This window comes from Punctularia strigosozonata, assembly GCF_000264995.1.
Source record: "Punctularia strigosozonata HHB-11173 SS5 unplaced genomic scaffold PUNSTscaffold_4, whole genome shotgun sequence".
Lineage (NCBI taxonomy): Eukaryota > Fungi > Basidiomycota > Agaricomycetes > Corticiales > Punctulariaceae > Punctularia > Punctularia strigosozonata.
The window spans coordinates 249,071-275,481 of NW_006767436.1; the positions used below are offsets into that span (position 1 = coordinate 249,071).

Here is a 26,411-nt window from a genome sequence, read left to right on the forward strand (position 1 = left end):
GTTCAGTTACAAATGTGACTCATCAGTTTACGAATGTGACCCATCAGATTTGCGGCCGCGCGTCGTTTTGCGGCTAAGTTCCGCGTTTTGCATTAATGCAAAATTTGGCCTCATGGTCAGCTTTGCTTCGATACTGCACCAAACTCCCGGAAACTGACTGCGCTATGACATCAATGGATGCTATGCCCATGGATCTGCACTTGGAGGAAGCAAACAAGCTTCGAAAACTGAGCTATTCTGAGCTTGTCGCCCACTGCACTGGATCCTTTCTTGCCGCTACTGGCGCCAACGCCCCGGAAGTTCCGTCATATTGTTGGGCAGCTCTCCCAGAAGATGCTCGTGGTTCCTCCTCACACCTTGACGGAAGCCCTATCGCCGATCTTCAAGAGTCTTCGACAGAGTTTAAACGGGATGTCTTGCTTGCCTGCTCATTAATCTTTCTGTATACTGGTGGATCACGCCTTCCTCGCGACATGCAGCTTCAGGCTGGCCTTGCAAGCGTCTATCATAGGGACTGTGTGCTTAGCGCAGGAACGGGCTTTGGGAAGACTTATGCTATGATAATTGCGTGGTTGCTTCGTCCCGCCGAACTCGGTCTTGTATTCTCGCCACTGAAGCGGCTGCAGTCGAGTCAGGTCAGTATCAGCATGTTCATCTTGCATCTGTACACTAACTAGTAGTCACAGATCAAAGACTTTGCCTTGTTTGGTATACGCGCAATCGCCATAAATCATGATACACCGAATGACAAAGCTTTGTGGAAGGTAGATCATTTTGCTTGGTTCCTCTCCTACGCTTACCACGGTTACAGAGTATACACCCTGGTCAGGAATTTCAGGTGTTGATCACGGCACCTGAGCAGTTCTTCGTCGACCAGACATCAGGTCAAATACCCCGGCTTGCCAAGCTCATGCTCGCACGAGCAAATGACAAGAACCCTTTTGTCAAGCAGATCAAACGTGTTTTCGTGGATGAAGCCCATCATGTGGTTCTGTCTGGCTTTGAGCGTGGTGGAAAGGCACCACATCGTCCATGCTATGGAAAGCTGGGCGAGCTCCGTGTCCGACTGGTACCTGATTGTGCTTGGACACTTCTGTCAGCGACTATCTGTCCTCCGCATGTCATGGGTCCCCTAAAACGCCTGATACGAGTCTCCGACAATGCTCTATCCATTCGTTGTCCTCTGAACCGACCCAATCTTGTTTATGCTACACTCATCGTGGACGGCGATCTCAAGAACCTCAAGAATTTGGACCGTGTTGTTCCGGTCCCTTTACCTACTGGGGGCTTGAAGAAGACGATGATATTTGTCAATAACAAGGCGTTGATAGGACAAATCACCGTACATCTCACAAACCGGCTTTCAGAGGACCTCCGTAGCCATGGAATTATTCGGGAATATCACAGTGACATGTCGCTAAGATACCTTGATGATGTTTATGATAGCTTCAACTCTCCAACGAGAAGCTGCCAGATTTTGGTCTGCTCACAAGCGGCATCGAACGTGAGTGGACTTTACTGTGCTGCGTTTGATGCCCTTCACAATATTTGTCTGGCTCAGGGACTCAACCCTATTGGTGTTTCGCTCATCATCAACTATGGTATAGGTCAGGATCAGGCTGAAGATCTCCAGCGCGCTGGACGGGCTCGTGATCCTAAGATTCCAGCTTTATTTCTAGTTATGGCAGAGCGATGGGTACAGGAGGCGATCATTGATGATGATGATCATGAATTGGCAAGCCCTGATATGCCTATCACCCCAATCAATCCAAAGAGCAGAAAGAAAACTTTCAAGCGTGAAGAGCTTGCAAGTCGAGCCTGCGTCCGCACATTCCAGTCGGCGTCATGTTTGCGTGCTCGCTACGCAAGCTACCTACATGATACCTCAGAGAGTGGTATGTATACTCATTATTGCAATACGTACCTCTGTTCAGTTTTACTGCCAGCACTCGACACTACAGGCCCTTGGTGCTGTGATCGTCCGCATGCAGGCGATGAAACCCGCACCCCATTCAAACTGGATTCATTTTTCCCATACCAAGCGCCGAGATCTGTCATTGACATCTTGGATATGCCACGTGGAGAAAAGCGACCTCGCAAAACATACCGGCCCACTGCAGAGCGCCCAGCACTTGAGACTTTGCTTCGGACCTGGCGGCAGGACATGTTCAAGTCTGCGCAATCTATCTATGCTCTAGTCCCTCAGGATATACTTGAAGACCAGGACATTCCACGGATTGCGCGTGCCCAGATGGACGGCAAGGATGGTCTGCTTAATTCTCATAAGATTGTTGATATGCTCGGTGAAACGGCAGAATGGGAACTGCGGTGGGCAAGGCCGCTTTTCAAAGTTCTTCAGGATTTTACGTACGGAAACAAGGAGAATGTACACAGTACTAATTGTCGCTCTAAGAGAGCCCGAACAGACATGTTTCCATTACAATCTGTAAACTAGATATGATGTATCAATTGTCACCTAGGTTTGATACGTCAATTGCCAGAGGTTCTAATTCATCGGTCTCCACTCCAACATCGACACCTAAGCCCATCGCTTGGATTTTCTTGTTGAACGTATCCACAGAGCTTGACTGCAACTTGTTACGGCCAGTGAGTATTGTGTCGACTGTGGGCTTGACCGCTTTGCGCAATGGGTTTGTTGTTTGCAGCTTGTGAGTATGGGCAGCATCCATCACAGACCATACGGCTGCTGATGTATCGGGTGTTGTGTGTGAGGTCCCCATGTAATTGCCTTTGAGGCCATGAACATAGGCATCACGGGCTTTCTGGAGAGACGGTATAGCTGCTGACGCATCACCTAAAATCTCCCAGTAGTTTGGAGATCCGTGATTTGGTAGCATGCTCTATTTCACGGTGTCAGTGGCAGAGCAAAGAATCGATGGTATACATACCTTTCCAATACGGACCAGATGCTCCATGTTCAAATCAACCGGGAGATTCTTGCCCGTCAAGTTCAGGATCATATTATCGCGCATGATGTCACTATACACGGGAACATGTGAGCATGACAACAAGACTAGCATATGCCTCTTACGCGAAATTTGCTGGCCAGATGTATTTGAGCTGCAGAATGAGGTGCATAATCTCCGTCGAATAACTGTTGGAGCCTCCTGCACGGAAAATCATACAGAGTGGACCAAGAATGTCTTCGATCCGGCCCCAATCGCCATCACGGATTGCATAGTCAACTTCGCGAACATACATCAGATCACGAAGTAGTCGCTTGATGTTCTCCCGAGCCGAATCTCTGGTCTCGTCATTGCTTGAGCTTCCCATGGCTGTGTACTTGCGTTGAATATGACGTGCGATTACTACCAGGTCCTCTGCGGTAGACTTTGTGGATGCAAAAGAAGCAAAATCCGAGCAGCCAGACTCAACGAGCCAGAAGTGAAGAATGAGCCCGTCAAATATTTGCATCAGTGTTGCCTTGAGGAGATGAAAGTCTGGATGCTGGGCACCGAGTCGTGTACGGGACATCAGTAGGAAGAACCAGCTGAGAGAACCTAGTTCGTCGTCTTTACCACGATGAATACCAAGGACACACCAGAGAAGATTAAGGAGAAGGTGGAAGAGTCCGATACCGAGTTGAAGACAGGCTAGTCGATCATGCGAGGACATGTCCGGATGTCCCTAGCGCGAAGAATTTGAGCACTGCGGATGCGGAGATTTGTTGCAAGATCAACGTAGACTGGAATAGCGCGGTTCTCAAGATCTTGACGAGTCATATTAAGCTGTTCAAGGTGAACATTATCATGGACCTGGATGTTGCCAGCGATACTAGCCTCTTCTATTGTAGTTGTCCGCAGTGGATAGGCTTGTTGTCGCCGTGTTTTGGACAACCTACGACGTGGTTGATATGCGAGTAAGGGATGGTCTTGGAAATCCTTGAATGCGTCCACATGAGTCGTCAGAACATGAAGAATATGAGCAAGAGACTGTGAATCAAAAGCTTGGATTTGTTCGGGAGTCGGTCGGATATCCTGCTTAAAAGACAGTGCCCGAGGAAGACTTGTAATACGTCGCCAGTTTGCTAAGATAGGCTTGAGTTGCAGGGCGACGCTATCGTGAACATTATGGAGTGTATAGATGCACGCAGCCGTGCCGGACTGAACTTTGGCCGGTGCATCCTGTCGCTGCTCCACATGGATAGACGTCTTGACATTTGTGTTATCATAGCCAAGGGAATATCCGTCTGACGAATGAGCTACCTGTCGTGCCAGTTCGATCCGGGAGTCCGCAAGAGCGGGGAAGATTGTCATCATAGAATCATATGAGATTGAGAGACCACATTTATTGAGGAGGTTTATTGCAAGTTCCGAGCATCCGGTGAAGTAGGCCATGAGAGAGAATCCTCCGGCAAATGAGATACAGAACCGGGACCTGTGATTGGCCAGCTGTGCGACAATGATAGCAACGAGAACCTCGGGTCGTTTCTTGGTGTTGTTCTTTTGAGCTTCGGATGTCTGTGCTGCCGATGTGAGAATTCGACAGAGTGTCGGCGCCGCCTCAGCAATAGGATTTTGAACGGATGTGCTGAAGGTCCAGTGACTGAGGTGTTTGTCTGTGATGTCGCGCACATTCAATGTCATGTTGCGCTTGACTTGATCCATCTCGTCGTACACGACTCTGCAGACGAGCTCCTCGGCCCTGGGCCGCATCCATTCAGCCATGCTTTGACGACCAGTCTTGTGTGCCCAGATCGTACTCAGGAGCTGGGCCATGTGTCCTGATTTCACATCGTAGAAGTGAGATTGGTAGCCCGCGTAATCAGGGTCCGTCAAGACCGTAGCAAAAAAGTCGGACAAGGCTATGACACCATCCTTGAGTTCCGCCAGAGCAAGCATAAATCGGTCTTTTTTGGATTTGCGAGACTGGCAGCAGGGCCGCGGGCAGTGAGTTGACAGGACAGAATCTGTATCGAGGTTTGTTGGCATAGCAGGGACAACACGCGCTGATGAAGGGGTAGCGAATCCAGATTCCTGGCTCAGTCCGAGGGCGTTCGCAGATGTGATCCTGGCACGTTGCGATGAGACTAAGAAAGTCGACGGAGAAGCGGTATTCGATGTCCTTGGACTTTCTGACGATGCCCGAGAGAAAAAGTCGTCGTAGTTGCTTGCTAACCCAGAAGTTTGAGGCACACGGAACGGGGTTGCAGTATGCGACATTCGTCGTCGTTTTCGGCTGTGACCTTCCTCAGATGATGATGTCGATAGGAAAGCACTGAATCCCTCATATGTAGAAGCGACTGGAATGGAGAAATGATGTGTATTTGGCGAAATACGGCTAGTGCTAGGTGTTGACAAGTGGTATAACGAGTGCAAAGGGGATGGGGTGCTGAGGGTTTGAAACATCGTAGAAGTCGATGAGTCTGAGCCTATAATGTCGTCAAAGACATCCTGAAGGTATGATATGGACCACGCACCATGAGTTGTGTTGGAAACATCGTGATCCTCCCTGCTCTCGGCGGAATGAGGAGCCTGCACATTCATTTCACAATCCTTTTCTCCCAGTAGCTCAGGCTTTTGTGAAAGGCTAGTGAGGGAGCCATCAGCCTGTTCCATGTTCGAGTTGTTGACAGCTTGTGCGGTATAGTGAGAGCCAGCAAATGTAGTGGGCAGGGAAGGGTGTGGCATTTGCCACATCAGAGGACTTTGTCTCGCGTCGTCGGCGTCGTAGGACGCGAACGCAAATCTGATGGGTCACATTCGTAAACTGATGAGTCACATTCGTAACTGAACGATCACATTGCGTTTCTGACTCGCTCTTACTTGATCACTTCCGATCACAATCCGATTCTGACTTTTCATCACGTGAAAGTCACGTTTTCGTTGAGCTTATGAATTCCCACGGAAACCTCCCAGACTGCCTGAAGGCACTTTGCTTGCTCGTCGGATTCAGGCAGGCTGGTAACGAGACTAGCGTCGCGGCGTCGCGTCAACGCCCGCGCGAACCGGTCGCGCATTTTCCCATCGTTTCCCCTGGGTTCTGTGACTTTTCCCCTTATCCTCCTTGTCTCCACGTTACCCAATGTAGCACTTTTATCGGAACGGCTCGCAATATGTACCAACATACCAGTAATTCTGAACAACCAGAGGTGTGATCGTATAAAAAGCCTAAACGAGCTCATTCACCAGGTCAGTGAAAAGCTGGAAAGTCTCGTTGGTCGTGAACTGCAAGTCTAAATCATGACCTGTCTTCGGTACGACGAACGCAGTCACATTCTTCGAGTCGGAATAGAACGGCCTCTCCTGCGCTAGGACGCTCGTGATGTTACAGGGAAGGAAGTCGTTCCCCGGGCTGACGCAATGTACCTGGTCGTCTTCGCCCACCACGATCGCGACCGGGCCTGTGAAGCCGGTGGCCGGTACATACACAGCTCCCTCGAGCGCCGGGGCCATCGCCGAGGAACCTAGATCCTTCGTCAACTCGTCGATCATGAGGACCTGAGACGAGAACGTCGTCGTATCGGTGGAGTAGAAGGTCGCGCGTGCGGAGATGTTGGGCGTCGTGATGTACCCTGGGTCGAGATTGCCCCATCTCGCGGGATCGACTTCGCGCGCGGGTACGTGCTGAACTGGATCGATAACGATGAATCCAGGGTCATGGATGTGCCCGGTGGGCACGAAGGCGTCGAAGGGCGTGCGAGACCCGAGCGCGATCGCTACCCAGTTGAGCGTCACCGCCCCGAGAGAGTGCCCGAAGGCGACGACCTTCGAGAATCGCTTGCCGCTACCTCCAAGGGCGCGGCTGACAGTCCCATCTTTGAGCATGGCGGATAGGGAGCTTGTAACATTCGAGGCGACGAATAGTTGGATATCGGATGAGTTGGATGGGCGAGTGCTGAGGCCTGACCCGACCATGTCAAAGGCGAATGAGGACAGGCCGCGTTCGCACGAATACGCGACGTAGGAGTAGTTGCGGAATCCGTTGTAGGGGAAGGTCCAGTAAGCAGTCGTGTACGTGTTACCATGCAGCAACAACTGGACTCGATCTGGGTCAACGAGGTGAATATGTGCAAAGAAGGGGCGGCGTTACAGGGTCTAGCATACCAGAAAGGCCGGAGGAAGCATCCTCATTGGGTGCGCATAGAACGCCGAAGATATCGTATATCTCATGAATACGCCTTGTGTCAGTGGTGTTGATAGGCAAGGACGGATCACTCGGTATGCGCACGTCCACAGCGACCGGGATGGTTCCGATGTTGCACGTACAAGCCGTGCTCGTTCCCGAAGGAGGTACGTCTCGGCCTGTGGCAAGTCCGCCAGATAGCGCAAGCCAGGCTGCCAGGCTACTAAGCTTCATTAACATCGTGGCTTGCGACTTGAAAGGAGTGTAGCTCTAACGGTCAGGAAGGGGATGCGTTAGCGAACAGACTCACTTAAGTACAAGTCGCGCCATACGAAGTCGTCGACATGATTACACACCCGTCTTGAGAAGATCATGCTGGTTTCGAGTCCGCTCTCTTACCGAAGCGCCTTCTGAATGTATTGACGGCACGAGCAGAAGGTACTGAGGTCATGGGGTGGGGACCAGGCGTCCGGAAGGTGACTCGAACGTTTTGAATCTTTTCATAGGTAATGCTCTGTTCAGACGAGAGTCGAGCACCAAAAGATATGGTCGTACGCGATCTCTGTATGTTTAGCTGCTGTAGTTATGAGGTGAATCGACGTTCAGTACATGCAGGTCATGACTCAGCCGTTTCCGAAAAGGTTGAGCGCAGCGCGAAAAACGAGCCGCGCGTTGTGAAGGCCCCTAAAATTGGGTTTGCCGCCAGCACATCGTGTTCAACGACGAACTCAACGATTATGCACCCCTGGACCGCATAGAAATGATGAATACACGTGGGAGGAGCTCAGAGGAACATGTGTCAGTGTGCTAAGCATGAAATTCAGAAGGATTTACTGTAGGGTCGAAGGAGTTGCAGGCGAAGGTAGTGTTAGGGAATATAGATCGCCAATATCAATACTCCTTCGTCCAAACAGGGACACAGTGCAGCCCCTCAACCGTGAGGTACTTGCTTCGGGTGTCTACCGATGATTTCGACAACGAGAAGTTGCCGGAAGACTTGGGAGCTCGTCGTTGAGAACGTTGGTAAAGACCCCTATATCAGGGTTACTGCTACTGCTAGAGATATCGTGCGGCGTCGCGCACTGAGGGGCAACATCGTCAGCATACTGTGTTCAGTCGTGGCGTAATCTACCGTGAACGAGAGTATAGGCGAGTGGAAGTTGTCAGAACGGGTGAAAAAGGGTCCACCGGGAGGACCCATTTGACGCGACTCAGAAGCCCTCCAGAGGCATTGCACATCGAATTTCGCATCTCAAAAGTGGTAGCCTTCGGCTCTCCTATGCCCGGGCGCTCATTGGACAACAACAATACTGTATGATACCGTCTCTTCGGCAGGATCGTCTCTTCGGCATCTCGTGTTCCGCAGCAGCTTTCCACTTCATTTCTTGACCACCAGCTTATAGCATGCCTCCGAACGTATTCCAATGGTCACACAACGGGTTTCATTGCTCAAAGTCGAGAAATGCAACTTCATGCAAGTCACGCAGTGTGATGGAGTGCCGAGCCATAGCCGGGCGGAGTCTAAATATTAAGCGCCACACGATGTGTTCGGACAACGCGATTACCTCGCTTGCAAACACGTCTTGACCCGCTTTCGCAGCGGCACCAGTATGATTTGTGTTTCTGGACTACGGAGTAGGCTTTTGAGGGATGGAGAGAGAGGGGAACCGGATGGTCAGCATGCAAAATGCCTCGACACCAACCCAGGATATGCTCGCAGCAACAGTGCCGCTGCTCATACCACCAAAGGCCAGTACACTATTTACCATAAGCACGTAAGGTTTCTACTACAGCATACTCTGGTGCTATCATTGCATGCAGCTTGAATAATCTGTTACTAGCTTGTACGGTAATTCGGCCAGTGTAAGCGGAGTACGAAATGCTTGATGGGGGTGTCTGCTCCGACATGTGACGTATGTGTGACCTGCCGAATAGACAGCCCTGCCGAAGAGACGGTATCATACAGTAATGTGCTTCCATCGAGATACACAAATCGACGAACGTCCTGGCTGTAACCCCATTTTAGGGTGTGTCCACGACATGGCCCGTTTTTCGCGCTGCGCTCAACCTTTTCGGAAACGGCTGTACTGTTGCCTTCTTACGGGATCACAGGTTCCAGACCGATGCACTGTCGGTAGCACGCGCAGCTTGCTCGATTACCGTCCTCCAGAACTTGATGCAGGTTGACGGCTGTCAGTCAGGGCTTCAATCCGGTTGCCTATGCGTAACTACGCAGTTGCATACATCGACTACCGTGGTGCATGCGCGGCCCAGGGATCTTTTTTGAGTTTTGCAGCGTTGGAAGCATATACGTTAGCTCGAGAGCATATCAGAACACGTCTATGAGACGAATGTTGCTATATTTCTCGCAAGATATCGATACATGATAGTTGAAGCTGAATGAGAGTGATCGCTCCAGAACCAAATCACACATACGTGGCGGCGAGAAGCAAACTGTAACCGCGCCTGACTGCACTCACCTTGGCTACACTCGCCTTACCGTTCTCCCTTCTTGTTGTTCACTGGCTTATGTCCTGGCCAGTCTAGATGAAGACTTGGCTACTACTCTCGTTGGTTCTCCCCGCATATGCGCTTGAGAAAACACATGGCGTCCATCCCGCACTAATACCACGCTACGTGCCTACGGAGTCTGCCACCTGGCGGTGCCTCGACGGCTCCAAGGAGATTGCATGGAGTGCTGTCAACGACGACTACTGTGACTGCCCAGACGGCAGCGATGAACCCGGTGAGTAATCCTGGCCCGTTTTGGCTTTCGTTTGGTGCTGAACGAACGCACCAGGCACCGGTGCTTGCCCCGGGACCACCTTCTACTGCGTTAACGAGGGGCATATAGGCGCAAATATATCTTCGACGCGTGTCAACGACGGCCTCTGCGGTATGTTGATATTGTGCGTGCTGATGTCATCTGGCATGTCTAATAGTACACTACAGAGAAGGAGTGCTGTGATGGCTCGGACGAACGGCCTGGCCTTTGCCCGAACATCTGCAAGCAAATAGGGGAAGAGTTCAGGAAGCAGCGAGACGCAGAGCTCAAGACGCGTAAAACTGTCAGCTGCGACCTGTTTGTCACAGTGACGCTCTATGCTGACGTCTCTACAGGGCGCGAAGATTCGTTCTACGTACGTCGCCTTCGCTCAGAAGGAGAAGAAGAGGTTAGAGGAAGAGATTGCTCGGAGTGATCTGGAGATTGCTGCGCGAGAGAAGGAGGTAGCACGTCTCAGAGGTAGCATTTCATTCCGTGCTCGGTGTTGGTGTATTAATCCTATGATAGATGTTCTTGAGCGGACCGAATCCCTTTCCGCCGCCGCGCTCGAAGAGAAGAAGAAGTCGCGTTCGTCCTTCGTCTCTTGCTACATCGGCTGTGTGCTGATGATTCTTTGCAGCCCTTTACACGTCTCTCATCACGCACCACAACGCCCTCAAGTCCCTACAACGCGTTCATAAGCAACATTTAGAGCGCGAGAAGGCTCTTGGGGACATCCTCGATGCTCTTCGTACCGGATACAACCCCAACTACCAAGACATGGCCGTTCTTGAAGCCGTTCGTGGATGGGAGTTCCTCGCTGGCCTTCCGCACATCAACGATGTTGGGAAAGACGTCTCTGAGGAAGGGTCTGACGAGGTCAAAGACGTCGGAGAGTCGGAGACAAAGGAGGAAGATTTGGAGCCGGGCATGTGGACGGAGGGACAGTTGACATCCCAACTGGACGAGCTGCTCGATACGGACCACGTTTCTCTTCTCATCGAGCACGAGAGGCATTCCGGGGCGCCGGACGTCAATTCGATATGTATGTGCCGGTTAAACGTGGTTGCTCACGTACTCACGAAGACTGGCGTAGTATTCGACATTTCCTCATATCTTCCAGAATCTCTATTGCCTCAGTATGAGGCATTCCGGGAGACTCTTGCCTCGTGGCTCACGACATTCGGCCTTGTCAAGCCGTCGGGAGATACATCAGCAGGTCGGTGTCTGCGCATCCGCTGTCAGACGCTAAATGGCAATCTGACCCCGTTCCATATCGTTACAGCTGCGGAGAAAGCTCGTTCGGCGCTTCACGACGCCGAGCACAGCCTGAAGCTCACCAGGGACGAGAAGAAAGAGGCAGAGGAGAATCTGGAGGACCTCTTCGACATCAAGGGCTTCGGTGCCCAAGGAGAGTGGAAGAAGCTGGAAAGCCTGTGCCTCGAGAAAGATACCGGAGAGTAAGTGTAGTCGTTTGGCCTTCGTCTGGTCAGCACTTAATTTCCATTAGATATACCTATGAAGTCTGCCTCTTTGACGAAGCTCGTCAAAAGCCTAACAAAGGCGGTCAGACCTTCAGCCTCGGGTGTGTGGCGCCGTTTGGCACCGGTTATAACAACTGACGCCATACCGCTATCAGAAAATTCAAGTCTTGGCACCCATCTTCAGCCGTGACCCCTGGAACTCCGGAGTACTACTCTAAGCAAGTATACGACCAGGGCGCTAGATGCTGGAATGGTCCTATGCGCAGCGTCAAGGTGCGTTATGTCCCCCATCTGAATTATGTTCCCGAGATCTGATTGCTAATCGCCACGGTACAGCTGTCGTTGTCTTGCGGTACAGACAACGTCCTATTGACAGTTGCAGAGGCTGAGAAGTGCGAGTATGAATTTACCGCCACTACGCCAGCGCTATGCTTGCCTGTAGAAGCCTCGGAGATGAAGAAGGATGAACTGTGAAGACGGGAGCAATAAAACGTACAGAAGACAGAGTTTCTGGCTGTGTTTCATTGCGCAATGCTATCGCTGCATTCCGAGTTCCCCATACGGCTCGGGAAAGGATGAAGAGACGGACCCATTGAGTCCTCCGTTGTGCCCTTGACAACCTCGGAGTTATCCGGTCAGGGCGGTGTTGGCTGTGAGTCCTTCTGGCTCCAATGGTCAGACCTTCCGAGTTGGACATGAGCAGAGATGGAGGGAAACGGCTTCCCACGAGCAGCCTTCTCGACTCAGTCGCTGTGCTCATTCGCACAGCACAGGCGCTGGCGCCGCCTATTAATACGGGGAAGGAGTGCACATTGCCATCTCCGTTTGCCGACCATACCAGACCTTCTTGCATCTGATCGCTGCCGTGCAGCGTAGAACAGCTGATCATGGCCTTCGATGATTCACAGCTTCTGGACGGCCCAGTATATCAGGTCAGTGGTCCAGCCGACGGCAGCTTCAGAACCTCCCTCGATGCAACTTCGATGCTCCTTTCTGCTGCAGGCACTTGCAGGCCATGTCCAGGAGACTGCGCGCCTACGAAACGCCGATTCGAGGACGACTCTTGTGCGTTCGTTTCCATATTCTTACTCTCCGTTCTGATGCATAACTTCGACAGAAACTTGAAGGTATATTATGCGACATGGACAGTGCCCCATTGTTAGTCAAAATCGCGAATAGCCACCAATACCGTGAGCGGTTATGCTCGGTATGATGGTATCATTATTTCGCGGTTCTAGCTCATGAGCGTAACAGATTATGTTGGATATGGAAGGTTTTACGGCCAGCGAAGCGATGACCCGCATCTTGGAAGAAGACGAGATCGCGATCAGCGGTTATCTGCAGTTTATCTTGCACAACGACACAATGAAGAAGCAGGTTCTTGCCCTTGAGGGAGAGCACGCTAGAGGCTTCCTGGATCTGCTCCAGAACGTGCGTGTTTTGAAAATGCCAGGGTGGTGGTACTGATAGACGGCGAGTTGCCCAGATCATCGACAAACTTGAGCCTTTCGCCTACGATGAAGTCAACCACATTTCAGAAGATGGCCTTGTTCCTTCATATGACGACCGTCGCAGCTTCCGTCGACGCCTCGTTCGCCTTGCAATCAGGCTCGCGGAAAAATGCGGGATGCTGCCCTCTGCTTTGTTCGTCCAGGGCGTTGAATACACCAATGGACGAGATCCAGAACGCGGTGGCGCATTTGCAGACATATTCCTAGGCGTATACGAAGGAACTCCCGTTGCCCTGAAGCGGCTTCGAGTCTTTCAAGCTGACCATGATCGCGAGGAAATCCATGAGGTTAGACATGCTCGTCGATCCCAAGGTGAATCTAACTCGCTCGCGCAGAAATTTCATAGAGAAGCCATAACGTGGCGCTTGCTGAGGCACCCCAATGTCCTCCCCTTTTACGGCGTAGACGAAGTCACGTTCTCGCCCTTTTTGACTATGGTCTCGCCGTGGATGACCAACGGGACTGTGATTGACTACTTGAAGCGCTGCCACCCACCATCGCAAGCTGTTGTTGATCGACTGGTAGGATATTCACCGCCAGCATATGACGAATTGTGTTATGCTTACATGCGTGTAGCTTGTGGAGATAGCCCGAGGCCTCTCTTACCTCCACTCTCAGGACGTTGTTCACGGGGACCTGCGCGGAGCGAACATCCTGGTTGATGCTCAAGGTCACGCTCGCCTAGCCGATTTCGGCCTCGCTATCGTGTTCAGCACCACGGCGAGTTTGCGCACGCTGGGGACCAGTGGGGGAAATAGCCGATGGTTAGCCCCAGAGCTACTCGACCCCGAACTTATCGAGCAGATTGGGTTCCGACGGACACCGGAGAGCGATGTGTACTCTTTTGCGTGTGTTTGTTTGGAGGTACGCTTCTGGGCGACTTGTTGTACTGTGTCGCTTACATTCTGATCAGCTGCATACCAAAAAAGCACCGTTCTATCACTTGGCTCTCGATGCATCAGTCCTCATACAGATCCTATCAGGGAAGCGGCCCCCTCGACCGACCAAGGAAGAATGCTTTGGTCTTACGATTTCTGAGAACCTATGGGATCTCATGAGTCGCTGCTGGGTGGCGCAGCCGACTAAGCGGCCCAAGCTCGACCTCATCGCTGCGGAGCTGAAGAATGAACAAAACATCCAGGACAAGCCCAGGAAACCTAGCCTGACGGAATTTGATCTCTATAAGAAACAGGCAGAGGCGCAAGAAGTCGAAGTGCGACGACTCGCATCTGAGCGAGAGAGGGCAGTACAGGAAAAGCGAGTGTGGGACGCCTTCGTGCTAAAGGTGCAGAAAGATGAGGCCGAAGCACGACTAGATGAGTTGAATGAGAAGGCTGACGAAGCATACTGGAATGGTATGCTATGCTATGCCTCTCCGGAAAACGAACTAACGTTTTGGGTCATGCACCAGCTCGTAACGACCTGGCAAATTCCACGGAACTTGATGTGCAGCATCTCCGCACGCCTGACGCTATCAAACGCGTCGAGCGAGCAGTATACAATAACATTGTCGAGCAAGGTCCGACAACCATGAGGGTGAAAGTGTCCCGCAAGAGCTCGGTCCATAACGGGAGACTGCCGCCGCAAAAAATCGCTTTGATCAAGGCGTTTGAGGAGTAAGCTCATGCATGAACCGGTGATACAATCACGTCCTGACTACGGTGCACTAGACAAGATATACCAATACAGGTCAACCCGGCCAACCCAGGCGAACTCATCCTCAACCTGAGATCTGCCCATAACTATAGCCCCTTGTCGATCAAGTCACCGCATGATTCGCCCAGATACATGGATAGTCCCGAGTCTTATGCCGACTGGTCATAAACACCATATCCCCTTTGGCACGCCTACGGCCTGCAGTATATGTTTCCTGGCCTGTGAGGTCGATTCTCTTCGGGTTTCAGGGCTATACAAAGTCGGTTTCTTCCTCCATCACGGTCTTCATTTTCCATCCTCGGACGTCATCGTCTGCATCTTCCTCTGCCCATGCAGAATCCTCCTCGTTATCGCCATCCAATACCGTATGCTCTTGTACTTGCTCTTCATTCATGCCGTCGATGTCGACCTCGAACTCTTCCGCTATCTGTTTTCGTCGCGCTATTTCTGCTTCATCCTCCTATACGTATTGCGGAGTGTATCGTCGTTAATGCAACTATGTGCGTCAGAGATTTGGCCAACGCACGATATCAAATTCGTCTTCCCTCTCCTCGTACTCGACGTTCTCGTCCACTTCTTCGAATCCGCCAGCGAATGCGCCCCATCGCTCCGGCGTCGGACAATGCCAGATGAGAATAGTGCCTTGATTAGTCGTCGACGCGATGGCGCTTTTCGACGGATGCCACTGTTATCCCCAATACATCATCCGCTATAGCTCCCAGTACCGAAAAGCAATCGAACGTACATGAATATATGTTAGTGGTTCCCTGCCGCCGTCAAGCGTCGCAGCAAACTGGCCATCGTTCGAGATGTCCCAGATGTAAATTTTGTGATTAGCTGGGTCGGCCGCGCCACCTGCCAGCCATTCCCCGTCCGGGGAATAGGCCACGGCGTGCCAAGCCGTTCGGTTGATAGGATCATTGAATCTGTGCGTCGGTTCCAGCTCTTGTTCGAGATATAGAGCCTCCTCGGCGCTTGGCGTAGGGTATGTAGGGACATTGAACTGCCGGATTGTCCGATCTGACGAGTTCGTGACCATTCGTCTGAATACGATTGTCAAGGCGATATGGGAAGCAACGTGAGAGCATACATACCGTCCAGAACGTACAAATTCAATGCCTTTGATATAGCCATTACCCCCTGATGATCGATGTCGGCCTACCATCTTCGCGAGTGTGAGAAAGGGTAGATTAGGAACGCTTGTAGCGCACCGTCTTTGTCCGAGTATTGAACACTATAATGGAACCGTTGGATGTCCCGACGAATATATGCTTACCAGAAGGGTCGAAACGGACTGCCGTCATAGCAGCGATACTGGGACAGTTCCGGGTTGAGCATTGCAGGATCAAAGAGCGGAGCGAGGAACATCTCACTGGTGTCGATGCCCGTCGGCCTCTTCATCCACTTCATCCTGTACCTCCAGAAGCTCTGTCCGACCGCTGTGTCCATCTCGTAAGTCGACGAGATACGCGTCGCCTGATGTGAGGAGGACCACCATGATTTTGCTGAAACAAGAACATGAGCTGCCAATCACCTTTGCGGCTAGCAATTCATATGCTCGCCTATTTCTGGGGTGAAAATAAGCTTGAAGAACTGGCGCATCGAAGCGCACGGTAGTATGCCGCTGAGGCGGGTCAAAATCGGCCGCGAGGTCCCACACCACTACGTTCCAATCTTTCGAGGTCGTCAAGAGGTACCTGGAGTTCCTCGACCAACTGCATGTTGTCGAGTTACAACGGACTTCGTCAGCTTCATAGGAGTTCGTCCTGGGCAACAAGACATCGGACTCACTCTGCATGCGTGACTCCCTTGACATGACCTTCTAGCCATCGTATGGGCGACCTTGTGTCCAGATCCCAGACAGCCGCTGATCCGTCGTTCCGGCCTGCGACGATAAAGCGACCGGAGGTGTCATAACGAGAGAAGATGGCCCCAGCCCCGAGCGAGTTTTGCACAGCACTTGGGTACGAGATGTTGAAAGGATCTGGGATAAAATGCGAAGGAATGCAAATTTAATGAGTTTCCCGGACCCTCCGTACGTGCATTGGAGTCCTACTTAGCAGGGAGTTGTTCATGATGAGTTGCTGAACGCGGTTGTGGCGGAAGGGGAGTTGCTCGTCGGACGCGTCGTCTCTCGTTCACCGTGACCAGAACCGACATATCTACGACTTGGCTATATGTCTTGATACTATATATCCTATCTGCTCTGCTTAGAGTATGGATGAACGACCGGCCAAATCTGAACTTGAAGAGTTCCTTTCGACCGCGGTACCACCAGATGAGCTCCAGGGACTGGATGATCAACAGGAACCAGAGCCCCTGCACGAGACATCCCTGCCCACAGCGGACGAACTTGCTCAGTTGGCGAACCTGAAGGATGAACTGCTCCATACGGACCAGCCCTCCATTCAAAAGCGAGCAGACGTGATCGCTCAAGCGGTTGCATTCGTGGTCGACGATGAGATCGGCGGGGCCCCTTCCATCATCAATGGTGTGCCGAGTTTGCCTTCATGTCGAGCTTATTCTCAGATTAAAATGATTAGAGCTGGTGTCTCTTTCCGGTCCAGTTGACACCCCACTCCTGCAAACGGTCTTAGACGTGCATGTCAAACCCGTCTTCCGTTCAAACCCACATCCATCCCTCGATATGGAGACTGGCCGGAAATTGCCCCGAAGTGCTGGGGGTCCCATGGCTGCGCAGGACTACTACGAAGCGCAGATGTGGAAAGCGCAACCTCAACGTAGGATGATTAACGTACTGATATGGTGTGTGCGCCATATCAAGGTAAAAGGCCATTTTGGGATCAATAATTCATGATTTCGTGCTCACAAACGAACAGGAAAACGAATACGAGCAAGTGTGGCATCTCGTGATCCCGCCAACGATGACTCTCCTCGACGACTACGAGACTCGCTACAAACTGCAAGGCGTCAATATCGTCAGTTACATACTCGAGCGCATACCTTCGAGCCTCCTCAAGCGGACCGGAGTCGACTCCCTTTTCTTCCTCGTACGCTATGTTTCGTAGTGATCGATCGTTCCTTGCCGAACAGCCTCTCCTAGTCACTCCAAGGGTGTATGACCCACCTTCACAATCCTTCAACACCCGATCTCATCCGCGCCGCTGTTCTTCCTCACTTGCGTCTCATCGACTTGGTCACGTCTCCCGGCTCGGCCGAACGTTTCTCGAAGCTGTGCGCGTTGCTCGGCGATGGCATCATCGGCAGCGTCTGGATGTATGCTGCCCAAGACATGCCCACGATCGAAGCGTCGATGGAAGTCCTGCCCGATGTCGTCCGGGCGCTCGATATCGGCTCTGTCAGGTATCTAAAGGTGCGTCAAACTGCTTCTGTCATCTGGGAGTAACGCTGAGGACCGCATCACACAGGCGCTGATCCCACAGCTTGTCCACCCGTTATGCTCCCCTTCAGATCTCACCGAGAAGAAGATGCCTCTTGCTCGGTTACGCACTGTTGCGGTCCGTGCTCTGTTGGTGGTCATGAGCGAGTGCAGTGTACGGATGCGAGGATGGAAGGGCACGATCATAGATGGCATCGTGAGATGCTGGGTTGATGTCTCCAAGTCCCGACGGACTACGCCAGGTAAGACGTTGATCTCCTAAACGTGGCGCGCGGCGACTGATGATCTGCAGATGACGAAAGACTGAAGGCGGATCTGCGCGAGGTTGCAGTCCAATTGGCGCGAGCATGTCCATCAGTGTTGGCGGTGAGCGCTCTTGCTTGTTCCGCGCCCTGTCAATCCTTAGATCGCGCCCAACTAGAACGAGTACAAGGTCGTGCTTGACACTGATCCAGGACTCGAACCTCTCCTTGGTAACATCGGAAGTCAAGATGTCGTCGCGAATTCAGAGTGAACAGATGCACGGGTCTGTGTCCCCCGGGATGATTCTCATCGTAATAGTTTACAAAAAAGTCAATACCAGTTTCACTCATGGCGTACCGCCCAGACTCGGTCTGTTGATCACGAACGGACTATTGGGTCCAGTGGCAGCCGGCGTCCAGATAAATGGACGGACTCCCCGAATAATCGTTTCAACAGGTCGGTGCATACCTGCATATGCACTGTATACAGCGCTAAATCTGGCAACGTTCAATAGAGACATGGCGGTTATTGCTACACACGTTATATAGGACACCCTAGTTATCTGCGCCCAGTTACGTACGTCCATTTACCTACATATGCGATGTATGCCCGATGATGTCGGGAAGTACACGCTCATGATCCAGCAACCTGGCCACTACACAACCTCCTGTCATACTAAGTACCTAATTTCTCGTGCCTTCTCGCGACGAAACACCGCATGCCTAGACAATGGTGAGCTGCTGAGTCCCTTAGCCTTGGCGTTGTTCCTGTCTCGTCATATCTCCTGCTTTTGTGGGCAGCAGCTGGGGTGAATGAGCAAATGCTGCTGAAATTGAACAGCTTGCCAAACCTACCACGCCCCCACCATGCTCAGCGGGACAGCCTCTTCACGCCGATCAGCTCGATTTTCTCCTAATTTGGGTGCCTCCCTGTCCAATCAGGACCAACTGTGCCTGATTGGAAGCCTAATTACTTCCCACGGCTGGTCACCAGAATGAACGCATTCTTCTTGGCGAGCTCTTGCAGCTCCTGCCACAGCAGGAAACTCCCTGTTTTTTCCCCTCTGGAATCCGTACGCGTGACTGAATTTCTACTGCAAGCACCCATACATGTCGTTCAGACGGCTGAAGCGCACAGGCGAAAGCATAGTCCAGGTAGGTAGGTAGGTAGGTATATTTCCGGCGCGGTCCCAATAGCGGAACAACCGGTTGCCGCACCGCACGTCAATACGCACGGCTTGGCGCACACAGTGCATCCACAATCCGGTCTCAGCGCGCTGAGACTTTATCAAGCGAACTGTCAAAACCTTGTCAAGGCCTCGTTACCGTCCGTTCCGGCGTGCCTCGCCTGTAAGCTATACAAAAGTCATCTATCAGATCCGAGTAAGGATAGGCGCTCATTTCGAGGCGGCCAGTTAAATACGGACATCAGGGGACGCGGCCTGCAACGACTCGGTGGTTTCGTCCCAAGCCTGTCCTCAAGGTCGTCCCAGGCCCCTCCTCTTGCCCCGCGGAGCTTCTCTATCCAGGATTTCGAACCTACCTGAAAAATGCATTGGCTTCCGCTCTTCCGTCTGGTTACCCTGGGGGCATCCGCCGTGTTCGCGATCATCGTCCTCGGACTGTGCGCGCACATCCTGAACGTGACGCTGAGCTTCACCGGCCTCTATTTCGTGTTCGCCGCGCTCGGCGTCGCGACGGCCTTGCTCACTGTCATAACCGTCGTGCCGATGTGAGTGCACATCGCGCACCCCGTGAGGTGATTGTCGCTGATTTGGGCCCGGGACAGGCTCATCATCGAGGTTTTGCGCAAGGGCGCGTTCACCTCTTTCGTCGTCGTCGAGGCTGTGTGGCTTTCGATTCTTTGGATCCTCTGGCTCGCGACCGGAGCCGAGACAGCGAATACGTCTAGCCTGGTCGGCTTTAGCCAGGGCAGCTGCTCGGATTGGGATCGTGAGTGGCATGCGAGGCATCGATTTGGGGAGAGTGACTGACGCGCCGCTGCAGCTATCGACGCGCGGGCTTGCAGGGAGTTCGCGGGCGTGGAGGCGTTCTCCTTCCTCAGCTGGATATTACGTGCGCACCGCCTCGTCCTGTGTTTATCGCGCGTCTAGTGACCTCATCTCACTGCAGTCATGGCTTACACCATCACCATCGTCGTCGAGGGCTTCCTGCTCGCGTCTCGGGGGAAGACGTGGACAGCGTCCGTCGCGGAGCTCGGTGTCCTCGCTAGCACCGCGCCCACCACGACCGCCGCCGAAAACACCACGACAACCTACCCGATGCAGCAGCAGCCGCAGACGTATCCCGTACAGCCTCAGCAACAGCAGCAGCAGCAGGCGTACCCACAGCAAGGATACGCGCCGCAGGGGTACCCCCAGCAGGGCTACGCCGCCAGCCCGGCGCCCACCGGGACGACGACGATCAGCTCCGGCGTGCAGTATACCGGCGGTGCACCTCAGCAGGGACATTACCCGCAAGTCTGAGTTTGGTGCATACGCGTGCATGGGCTGGGTGTCGCGTTACCCTATGGGTTGATGAACCTTTCATGTCTGACGCATCGTCTCGAAAGTCTAGTATCTTCTGTACCAGGTAGCCGGTGGTCCTAATATCGAGGATTTATGAGTCGGATCTCCTTCATGCCTTGATACTTGGGTTCTACGACAGTACTTCGTCTCATATCATACGCCTGAATATCCGCCAGTGATATCACGGATAAAGGTAAGTGCCTGTTGTATCCGGACCGCATGGGTTCGTTGTGACGGTGTGGAGTGCTCCGGTAGTGAGATAGCCGGAGCTGCGCTCCTCGTCTATCAACACGTTCCAGTACGGAATCCCGGTCAACCAGTCGAGGTCGCAGCAGATGTTTGCAGTACATCACGGAAGCAACACTCTGTGTGGATCACGGTAAAGCGGTGAGGCCGCGACAAACCGCGACCGGCGTCTTGCTTCCGGAGGAGCCCACCTTCCGCGCGCAAGGCGCACGTTGAGACGACATCTCGGAAACGCCGATACGGTCGAGGCGCATCACATCCACCGGCACTGTTAGCGGCTACATATATGTGACGATGCATAAAAGGCTTTCGCAGAGGCGCCGGGCGATAGCAAGCTGGGGCTCGACTCCCAATCCAAATCCAACCCGGCGCAATCTATCATCATGACCACGCCCATCCCGCAACCGCCGGCCATCCCGTTCCTGGGCAACATCCGCGACATCGACCAAGTGGTGCCCGCGCGCAGCTTCAGTCTCCTAGCAAAACAGTATGGCGGGATATTCAAGCTGGCGTTTGCCGGTACGTCCGATCCACCACCGCCTTTGGCGGCGTAGCGGGTAGTCTGATCGAACTCGACGTTGCAGGGGACGAAGTCATCTTCATCAGCTCTTATGAACTGCAAAACGAATTGAGCGACGAGAAGAGGTTCGAAAAGGCGGTCCGCGGTCCATTGGAGGAGATACGCGCAGGAGCGGGAGATGGTCTCTTCACCGTACGTGAAGCTACAAATCTGTTCTTCGACCTCCTCCCTGATATTTAGTAGGCTTATCTCACGGAACCGAACTGGGGCAAGGCCCGTAAGTCACGAAGCTGGGAGGTATACCATGAGCTGAACGCCGCATCATAGACCGCCTGTTGATGCCTGCTTTCGGCACGGTCGCGCTACGCGGCATGTTCGACGACATGATGGATGTATGCTCGCAGCTGCTTCTAAAATGGGAGCGGTATGTTACATATCACCTCTCAAGGAGGCCGTCCTAACCGTCCTGACCTCAGGTTCGGTCCTACCCACGTTATTGACCCTATTGTAGGTGATCCCTTTCTCCAGCCCAATATATCCGATGGCTCACCGCGTGAAATATAGGAAGACTACACGCGGCTCACGCTCGACACCATCAGTTTGTGCGCCATGTCATACAGGTACGATTTGCAAGCATATATGCGTGATCACCGTTTGAGCCACCATCCGATTTTCCTAGACTCAACTCCTTCTATATGGTACGTTTCTTGCCTCTTTGGATCTGCCCCATATGGCTGACTTGTTCTGCAGGAAAACCAACTACCATTCGTCAAAGCGATGTCCGACTTCCTTGGGGAAGCAGCCCTGCGTTCCCGTCGCCCGGGAATCGTGCAAGCCTTCATGAAAGGCAGTCAAGCGAAATGGGAGCAGGATATCAAGGCCATGACCGAACTTGCGGATCGCAGTATGTTTGAAATTGACATAGACCTTGCTTGCATTCGCTGTCAGATCTAACACCTGTCCAGTCATCGCTGATCGCAAGGCCAATCCATTCGACTCGAAGGATGTCCTGAACACGATGTTGAACGGCAGAGACCCGAAGACGGGCGAAGGTCTTAGTGATGAAAACATACGATACAACGTTAGTGACTGCGCTGCTAGCGACGAGAACGTATATCTGATCATGCATGATCCATCTAGCTTATCACGTTCCTCATTGCCGGTAAGAACCACACTGCATAATCGGTACAATTGACTCACGCGCCGACTTCCTGAAGGCCATGAGACTACCTCAGGTTCGCCGAACCTGCTCTACTGTGTCCCTTGCTGATGTGGAGCTCGCATTTCAGGAATGCTCGGGTTCACTACATATTATCTCCTCAAAAACCCACATGCACTGGAAAAACTCCGTGAAGAGATCGACTCATTGCTCGGCGATCAGCCCATCCAGTACAGTGACATCAGCAAGATGCCGTACTTGGTCGGTCAGTGGTCCCGCCTGCATCATCAACCTCCGGTATATGGCCATTGACGCGATGCATCGTATAGCATGTATGCGGGAAAGCCTGCGCCTTGCCCCAACCGCCTTCGCTCGAACCGTTCTCCCGAAAGAGGACACGACGCTGTGTAACGGGAAATATGCTGTTGCTGCGGGACAAAGGATAGTGATGCTGGCTGCTTTCGCTCACCTGGATCCGACCGTATGGGGAGAGGATGTGGGTGCCGTGCCATGGCATGCTGTGTTTCGTCTCTTGACTGATGACGGTGGTCCAGGCTGAAGAATTCCGTCCCGAGCGAATGCTCGACGGGAAGTTTGAGGCACTTCCTGTGAGGCACCCTACATTGTGACCATTATCAGTAAACTGATTGCCGACGTAGCCTAATGCCTGGCAACCTTTTGGTTATGGTGAGAGTTCATCTTCATGCATTTCGCTCGATAGTAACCGGGGTTTGTAGGGATGCGCGGCTGCATTGTAGGCACTCACAGGTTGATTCGTCTTACCTGGTCTAAAAGTTTCCATAGGGCCGAGCTTTCGCTCTTCAGGAAGCACACCTGGTGCTCGCATCGATTTTCCAGAAGTTCGATCTCACCATGGAAGACCCCTCGTACAGCTTGCAGATCAAGCAAACCTTGACCATCAAGCCGGATCGCTTCTACGTGCGCGTTAGTCCGCGAAAAGGGAGACGCCACTTGGTCGCGGCTCCCTCGTCCACCCTGTTCAAGACGCTGAGCAATGACGGGAAGGAAAGCGAGAGCTCTGTCCCGGCGCCGGCGCCTGTTGACCCATCGCGGCCTCCGGTTTATGTTCTTTACGGGTCCAACGGCGGGTCGTCCGAGGCGTTTGCCCAAAGACTGGCGACTGATGCGGCATCTCATGGTATGCATTTCGTTTCCAAAATGTCGTTCCTGGCTCTTACGAATGATATCGTAGGGTTCCGTGCTACACTTGGTACCCTTGATTCTGCTACAGGGCATGTACCTACTGACGGTCCGGTCGTCGTTATCACTGCCTCATATGAGGGTACGCCGTCGATCATGACTTGTTTCGAAATGCTTATCCACGTCTCTAAGGGGAGCCCCCGGACAATGCTGCTCAGTTTGTGAGCTGGCTTTCAGCCTTGAAAGGCACTGAGCTGGAAGACGTGAACTATGCTGTCTTCGGGTGCGGCAACCGCGACTGGGTTCAGACCTACCAACGCATTCCGAAGCTCTGCGATTCGCTGTTCGAGCAGCGTGGCGCTAAACCTATCATTCCTCGCGGCGAAGGCGACGCAAGCGACGCTATGTTCTTCCAAGCCTTCGACAACTTCGGAGCTTCGCTCTGGGAGACCTTGAAGAAGGCAAATGCGTCGTAACCACCTGCGAACCTTTGGCTCATCCATGTCCCTAGACCTTCGCCACTACAGATACCGCACCAGGAGAAAACCTCAGTATCAAGGTTATTGATCCGGGAACGTCGCGGCCAGTGGCTCTCCGTCAGACGGACGCAGCGTTGGGAACCGTGCACTCAAACAAACTGTTAACCGCTCCAGGAGCAGCTGAGAAGAGGCATATCGGTACTTGCACTCCGCACATCTTCATGTTGTAGACTCACTGGGCATCGTAGAGATACAGCTTCCCGAGGGGATGTCATATCAAGCTGGCGACTATCTGGCTATGTACGTGATCCTTGCGTCTGCATGATGATGGGATCCTGATGAAATCAGTCTCCCCCGAAACCCCGACCGCGACGTACGTCGCGCGCTTGCACGCTTCGGAATACCCGATGAACAAGAGGTGAGCACAGACAAGCACATTCCTGAATTGATTGACCCAATCACCGCCCAGATCAACATTACCGCCGTGGGCCCAACATCGCTCCCTGTTGGCAAGGATATCGCCGTGAACACGCTCCTTAGCGGCTACGTCGAACTCTCTCAACCAGCGACGACGCGAGACCTACACACCCTCATATCCCACGCAACTGCGTCGTCGGAGGCCTCCGTCCCTGTCTTGCAAACCCTGTTGAATGCCCACCGCACAGAAGTAGTGGAGAAACGCCTCAGTGTTCTAGATATCCTGGAAGCCCATCCCTCCATCAAGGTCGAATTCACCACATTCTTGAACATGCTTCCCGCCATGCGGATTCGCCAGTATTCGATCTCGAGCAGCAGCTTGCTAGACCCTCAGCGCGCTACGTTGACTGTGAGCGTGCTTGATGCACCGGCTCTCTCGGGTCGGGAAGATCGATTCCTTGGCGTTGCTTCAACGTTCCTGGCGAGCTTGAGGAAGGGGGACAAGGTCCATGTCAGCGTTCGCGCGTCATCTACAGCGTTCCATCTTCCCGCGGATCCCGAAGTACCGGTGGTGATGTTCTGTGCAGTGAGTCTCAGCCTCGATAAGGTACGATCAGGGACATATGTTCATCGTGTATCAGGGATCTGGGCTTGCGCCCTTCCGTGGATTCATACAGGAGCGCGCAGTGCAGAAACGCGCTGGTCGCAAAACTGGAGAGATGCTCCTATTCTTTGGCTGCCGCGCGCCAGAGCAGGATTTCCTGTACTTCAAGGACAGTGGTGACGAAGCGAAGGCATGGGTAGATGATGGCGTGGTGGACGTACGCCCCGCTTTCTCCAGGAAATCCGAAGATAGCGCCGGCTGCAAATATGTACAGGAGTGAGTTCTCATGTCGGCGAGCATTGCCCTGGTGTCGAGGTTAACGGATGTAACAGCCGCATATGGCATGACAAAGAGGATATCCACAGGCTGTTCAACGCACAAGCTCGGGTTAGTCAATACGCCGTTCGCTCTTTCGTGATCGCTCACCTCTCGGTTATGCAGTTCTACTCCTGCGGCTCTCGAAAGATGGCGACGGGCGTGAAGGAAAAGTTAGTCGCGCTGATCAAGGAGTCCGGGGATATCGATGACGCGGAAGCAGATGCTGCTTTCGAACGCGTGCGAGGCAGATATGCGACTGATATCTTCGATTAATGCTGCTTCCCTTGACTTGTTCTTGTTCGATATAACCACGAGATCGGGAGTGCTGCGCATGAAGCTTGATGTGTCTTGCATTGGGCGATTATGGGGGCATCTGGAGTCAGGACCCCTGAATGCAGGGCCAAATGCCTGCCGGTAGTGTAGGTCGGTGAATCGGGGGTGAGTCCGAGAGACCTGAGGTGTCGTGTCCGGTCGGCGACCAGAGGCGGATGCACAACCGACGGGCGAGGATGATCGGGGTGCCGGAGGGCGAGAGATTGAGGAGAGTTTGTCGCAGGGGAGTATCACAGACGCAGTCGCAGTCGCAGACGCAGACGCAGGGGCAGACACGGTATAGACACAATGGGGGGATGTAGACTTATGGCTTCGGGTTCGCAATGATGCTGAGAGGGCTCGAGGAAACTAGGTTGCTGCTACTTAGTACATGGAGGGACTGTATTTATACTCATCGCGACTGTCGTGGCCAGCGTTGCATACAACGCTCCCCTCTCGCTCCATCGTGGCCTTGACCTCCTCGTCCGCTGGGTGCATTGTCGTACGTGAGTCCGTGGCCATGGCTTGGTCTTTGGTGGCCGTTGTCGAGGGGTGCTTTGTAC

The 26,411-nt window shown here is 52.9% G+C and overlaps 10 protein-coding genes across 10 annotated transcripts; 6 read left to right on the forward strand and 4 right to left on the reverse strand.

Moving 5' to 3' along the window:
- Positions 1–416: 416 nt before the first annotated feature.
- On the forward strand, positions 417–623 carry PUNSTDRAFT_25973 (uncharacterized protein; the record flags this gene model as incomplete). The annotated part of the gene is made up of 1 exon (XM_007381664.1): positions 417–623. A coding segment is annotated over one exon (207 nt), but the record flags the coding sequence as incomplete, so codon positions are not given.
- Positions 624–2,465: 1,842 nt separating this feature from the next.
- On the reverse strand, positions 2,466–3,041 carry PUNSTDRAFT_64360 (uncharacterized protein; the record flags this gene model as incomplete). Its single annotated transcript, XM_007381665.1, has 2 exons — positions 2,466–2,861; positions 2,910–3,041. 2 exons carry the CDS (start codon positions 3,039–3,041, stop codon positions 2,466–2,468), a joined length of 528 nt encoding a protein of 175 aa, XP_007381727.1.
- Positions 3,042–3,048: 7 nt separating this feature from the next.
- PUNSTDRAFT_65109 (uncharacterized protein) lies at positions 3,049–4,676 on the reverse strand (the record flags this gene model as incomplete). The annotated part of the gene is made up of 2 exons (XM_007381666.1): positions 3,049–3,614; positions 3,737–4,676. The coding sequence occupies 2 exons, from the start codon at positions 4,674–4,676 to the stop codon at positions 3,049–3,051; spliced, it is 1,506 nt and encodes a 501-aa protein (XP_007381728.1).
- A 1,455-nt stretch (positions 4,677–6,131) lies between these two features.
- PUNSTDRAFT_43200 (uncharacterized protein) lies at positions 6,132–7,326 on the reverse strand (the record flags this gene model as incomplete). The annotated part of the gene is made up of 2 exons (XM_007381667.1): positions 6,132–7,009; positions 7,068–7,326. 2 exons carry the CDS (start codon positions 7,324–7,326, stop codon positions 6,132–6,134), a joined length of 1,137 nt encoding a protein of 378 aa, XP_007381729.1.
- A 2,307-nt stretch (positions 7,327–9,633) lies between these two features.
- Positions 9,634–11,808, forward strand: PUNSTDRAFT_63724 (uncharacterized protein; the record flags this gene model as incomplete). The annotated part of the gene is made up of 11 exons (XM_007381668.1): positions 9,634–9,832; positions 9,887–9,982; positions 10,039–10,154; positions 10,207–10,330; positions 10,379–10,438; positions 10,491–10,882; positions 10,937–11,075; positions 11,136–11,310; positions 11,361–11,435; positions 11,490–11,607; positions 11,671–11,808. The coding sequence occupies 11 exons, from the start codon at positions 9,634–9,636 to the stop codon at positions 11,806–11,808; spliced, it is 1,632 nt and encodes a 543-aa protein (XP_007381730.1).
- An 846-nt stretch (positions 11,809–12,654) lies between these two features.
- PUNSTDRAFT_99603 (kinase-like protein) lies at positions 12,655–14,089 on the forward strand (the record flags this gene model as incomplete). Its single annotated transcript, XM_007381669.1, has 5 exons — positions 12,655–12,765; positions 12,821–13,132; positions 13,181–13,366; positions 13,422–13,709; positions 13,759–14,089. Coding segments are annotated over exons 1-5 (1,182 nt in total), but the record flags the coding sequence as incomplete, so codon positions are not given.
- A 662-nt stretch (positions 14,090–14,751) lies between these two features.
- Positions 14,752–16,486, reverse strand: PUNSTDRAFT_65394 (WD40 repeat-like protein; the record flags this gene model as incomplete). The annotated part of the gene is made up of 7 exons (XM_007381670.1): positions 14,752–14,961; positions 15,028–15,186; positions 15,247–15,544; positions 15,596–15,666; positions 15,713–15,815; positions 15,875–16,216; positions 16,293–16,486. Coding segments are annotated over 7 exons (1,377 nt in total), but the record flags the coding sequence as incomplete, so codon positions are not given.
- Positions 16,487–16,666: 180 nt separating this feature from the next.
- PUNSTDRAFT_50904 (uncharacterized protein) lies at positions 16,667–18,767 on the forward strand. The gene is made up of 8 exons (XM_007381671.1): positions 16,667–16,992; positions 17,045–17,286; positions 17,342–17,512; positions 17,566–17,835; positions 17,891–18,104; positions 18,155–18,228; positions 18,284–18,561; positions 18,620–18,767. The coding sequence occupies exons 1-7, from the start codon at positions 16,719–16,721 to the stop codon at positions 18,374–18,376; spliced, it is 1,338 nt and encodes a 445-aa protein (XP_007381733.1). The 5' UTR covers positions 16,667–16,718; the 3' UTR covers positions 18,377–18,561; positions 18,620–18,767.
- A 535-nt stretch (positions 18,768–19,302) lies between these two features.
- PUNSTDRAFT_119274 (uncharacterized protein) lies at positions 19,303–20,701 on the forward strand. Its single transcript, XM_007381672.1, has 4 exons — positions 19,303–19,836; positions 19,894–20,057; positions 20,112–20,180; positions 20,238–20,701. Exons 1-4 carry the CDS (start codon positions 19,655–19,657, stop codon positions 20,588–20,590), a joined length of 768 nt encoding a protein of 255 aa, XP_007381734.1. The 5' UTR covers positions 19,303–19,654; the 3' UTR covers positions 20,591–20,701.
- Positions 20,702–21,221: 520 nt separating this feature from the next.
- Positions 21,222–25,858, forward strand: PUNSTDRAFT_99617 (cytochrome P450 oxidoreductase OrdA-like protein). Its single transcript, XM_007381673.1, has 26 exons — positions 21,222–21,397; positions 21,463–21,590; positions 21,642–21,675; positions 21,726–21,822; positions 21,875–21,905; positions 21,963–22,018; positions 22,078–22,096; positions 22,149–22,302; positions 22,364–22,483; positions 22,543–22,560; positions 22,616–22,633; positions 22,688–22,822; positions 22,887–23,053; positions 23,112–23,165; positions 23,217–23,244; positions 23,295–23,311; positions 23,362–23,716; positions 23,771–23,860; positions 23,911–24,179; positions 24,230–24,395; positions 24,446–24,497; positions 24,546–24,615; positions 24,667–25,200; positions 25,256–25,494; positions 25,551–25,605; positions 25,660–25,858. Exons 1-26 carry the CDS (start codon positions 21,262–21,264, stop codon positions 25,807–25,809), a joined length of 3,192 nt encoding a protein of 1,063 aa, XP_007381735.1. The 5' UTR covers positions 21,222–21,261; the 3' UTR covers positions 25,810–25,858.
- Positions 25,859–26,411: the final 553 nt, after the last annotated feature.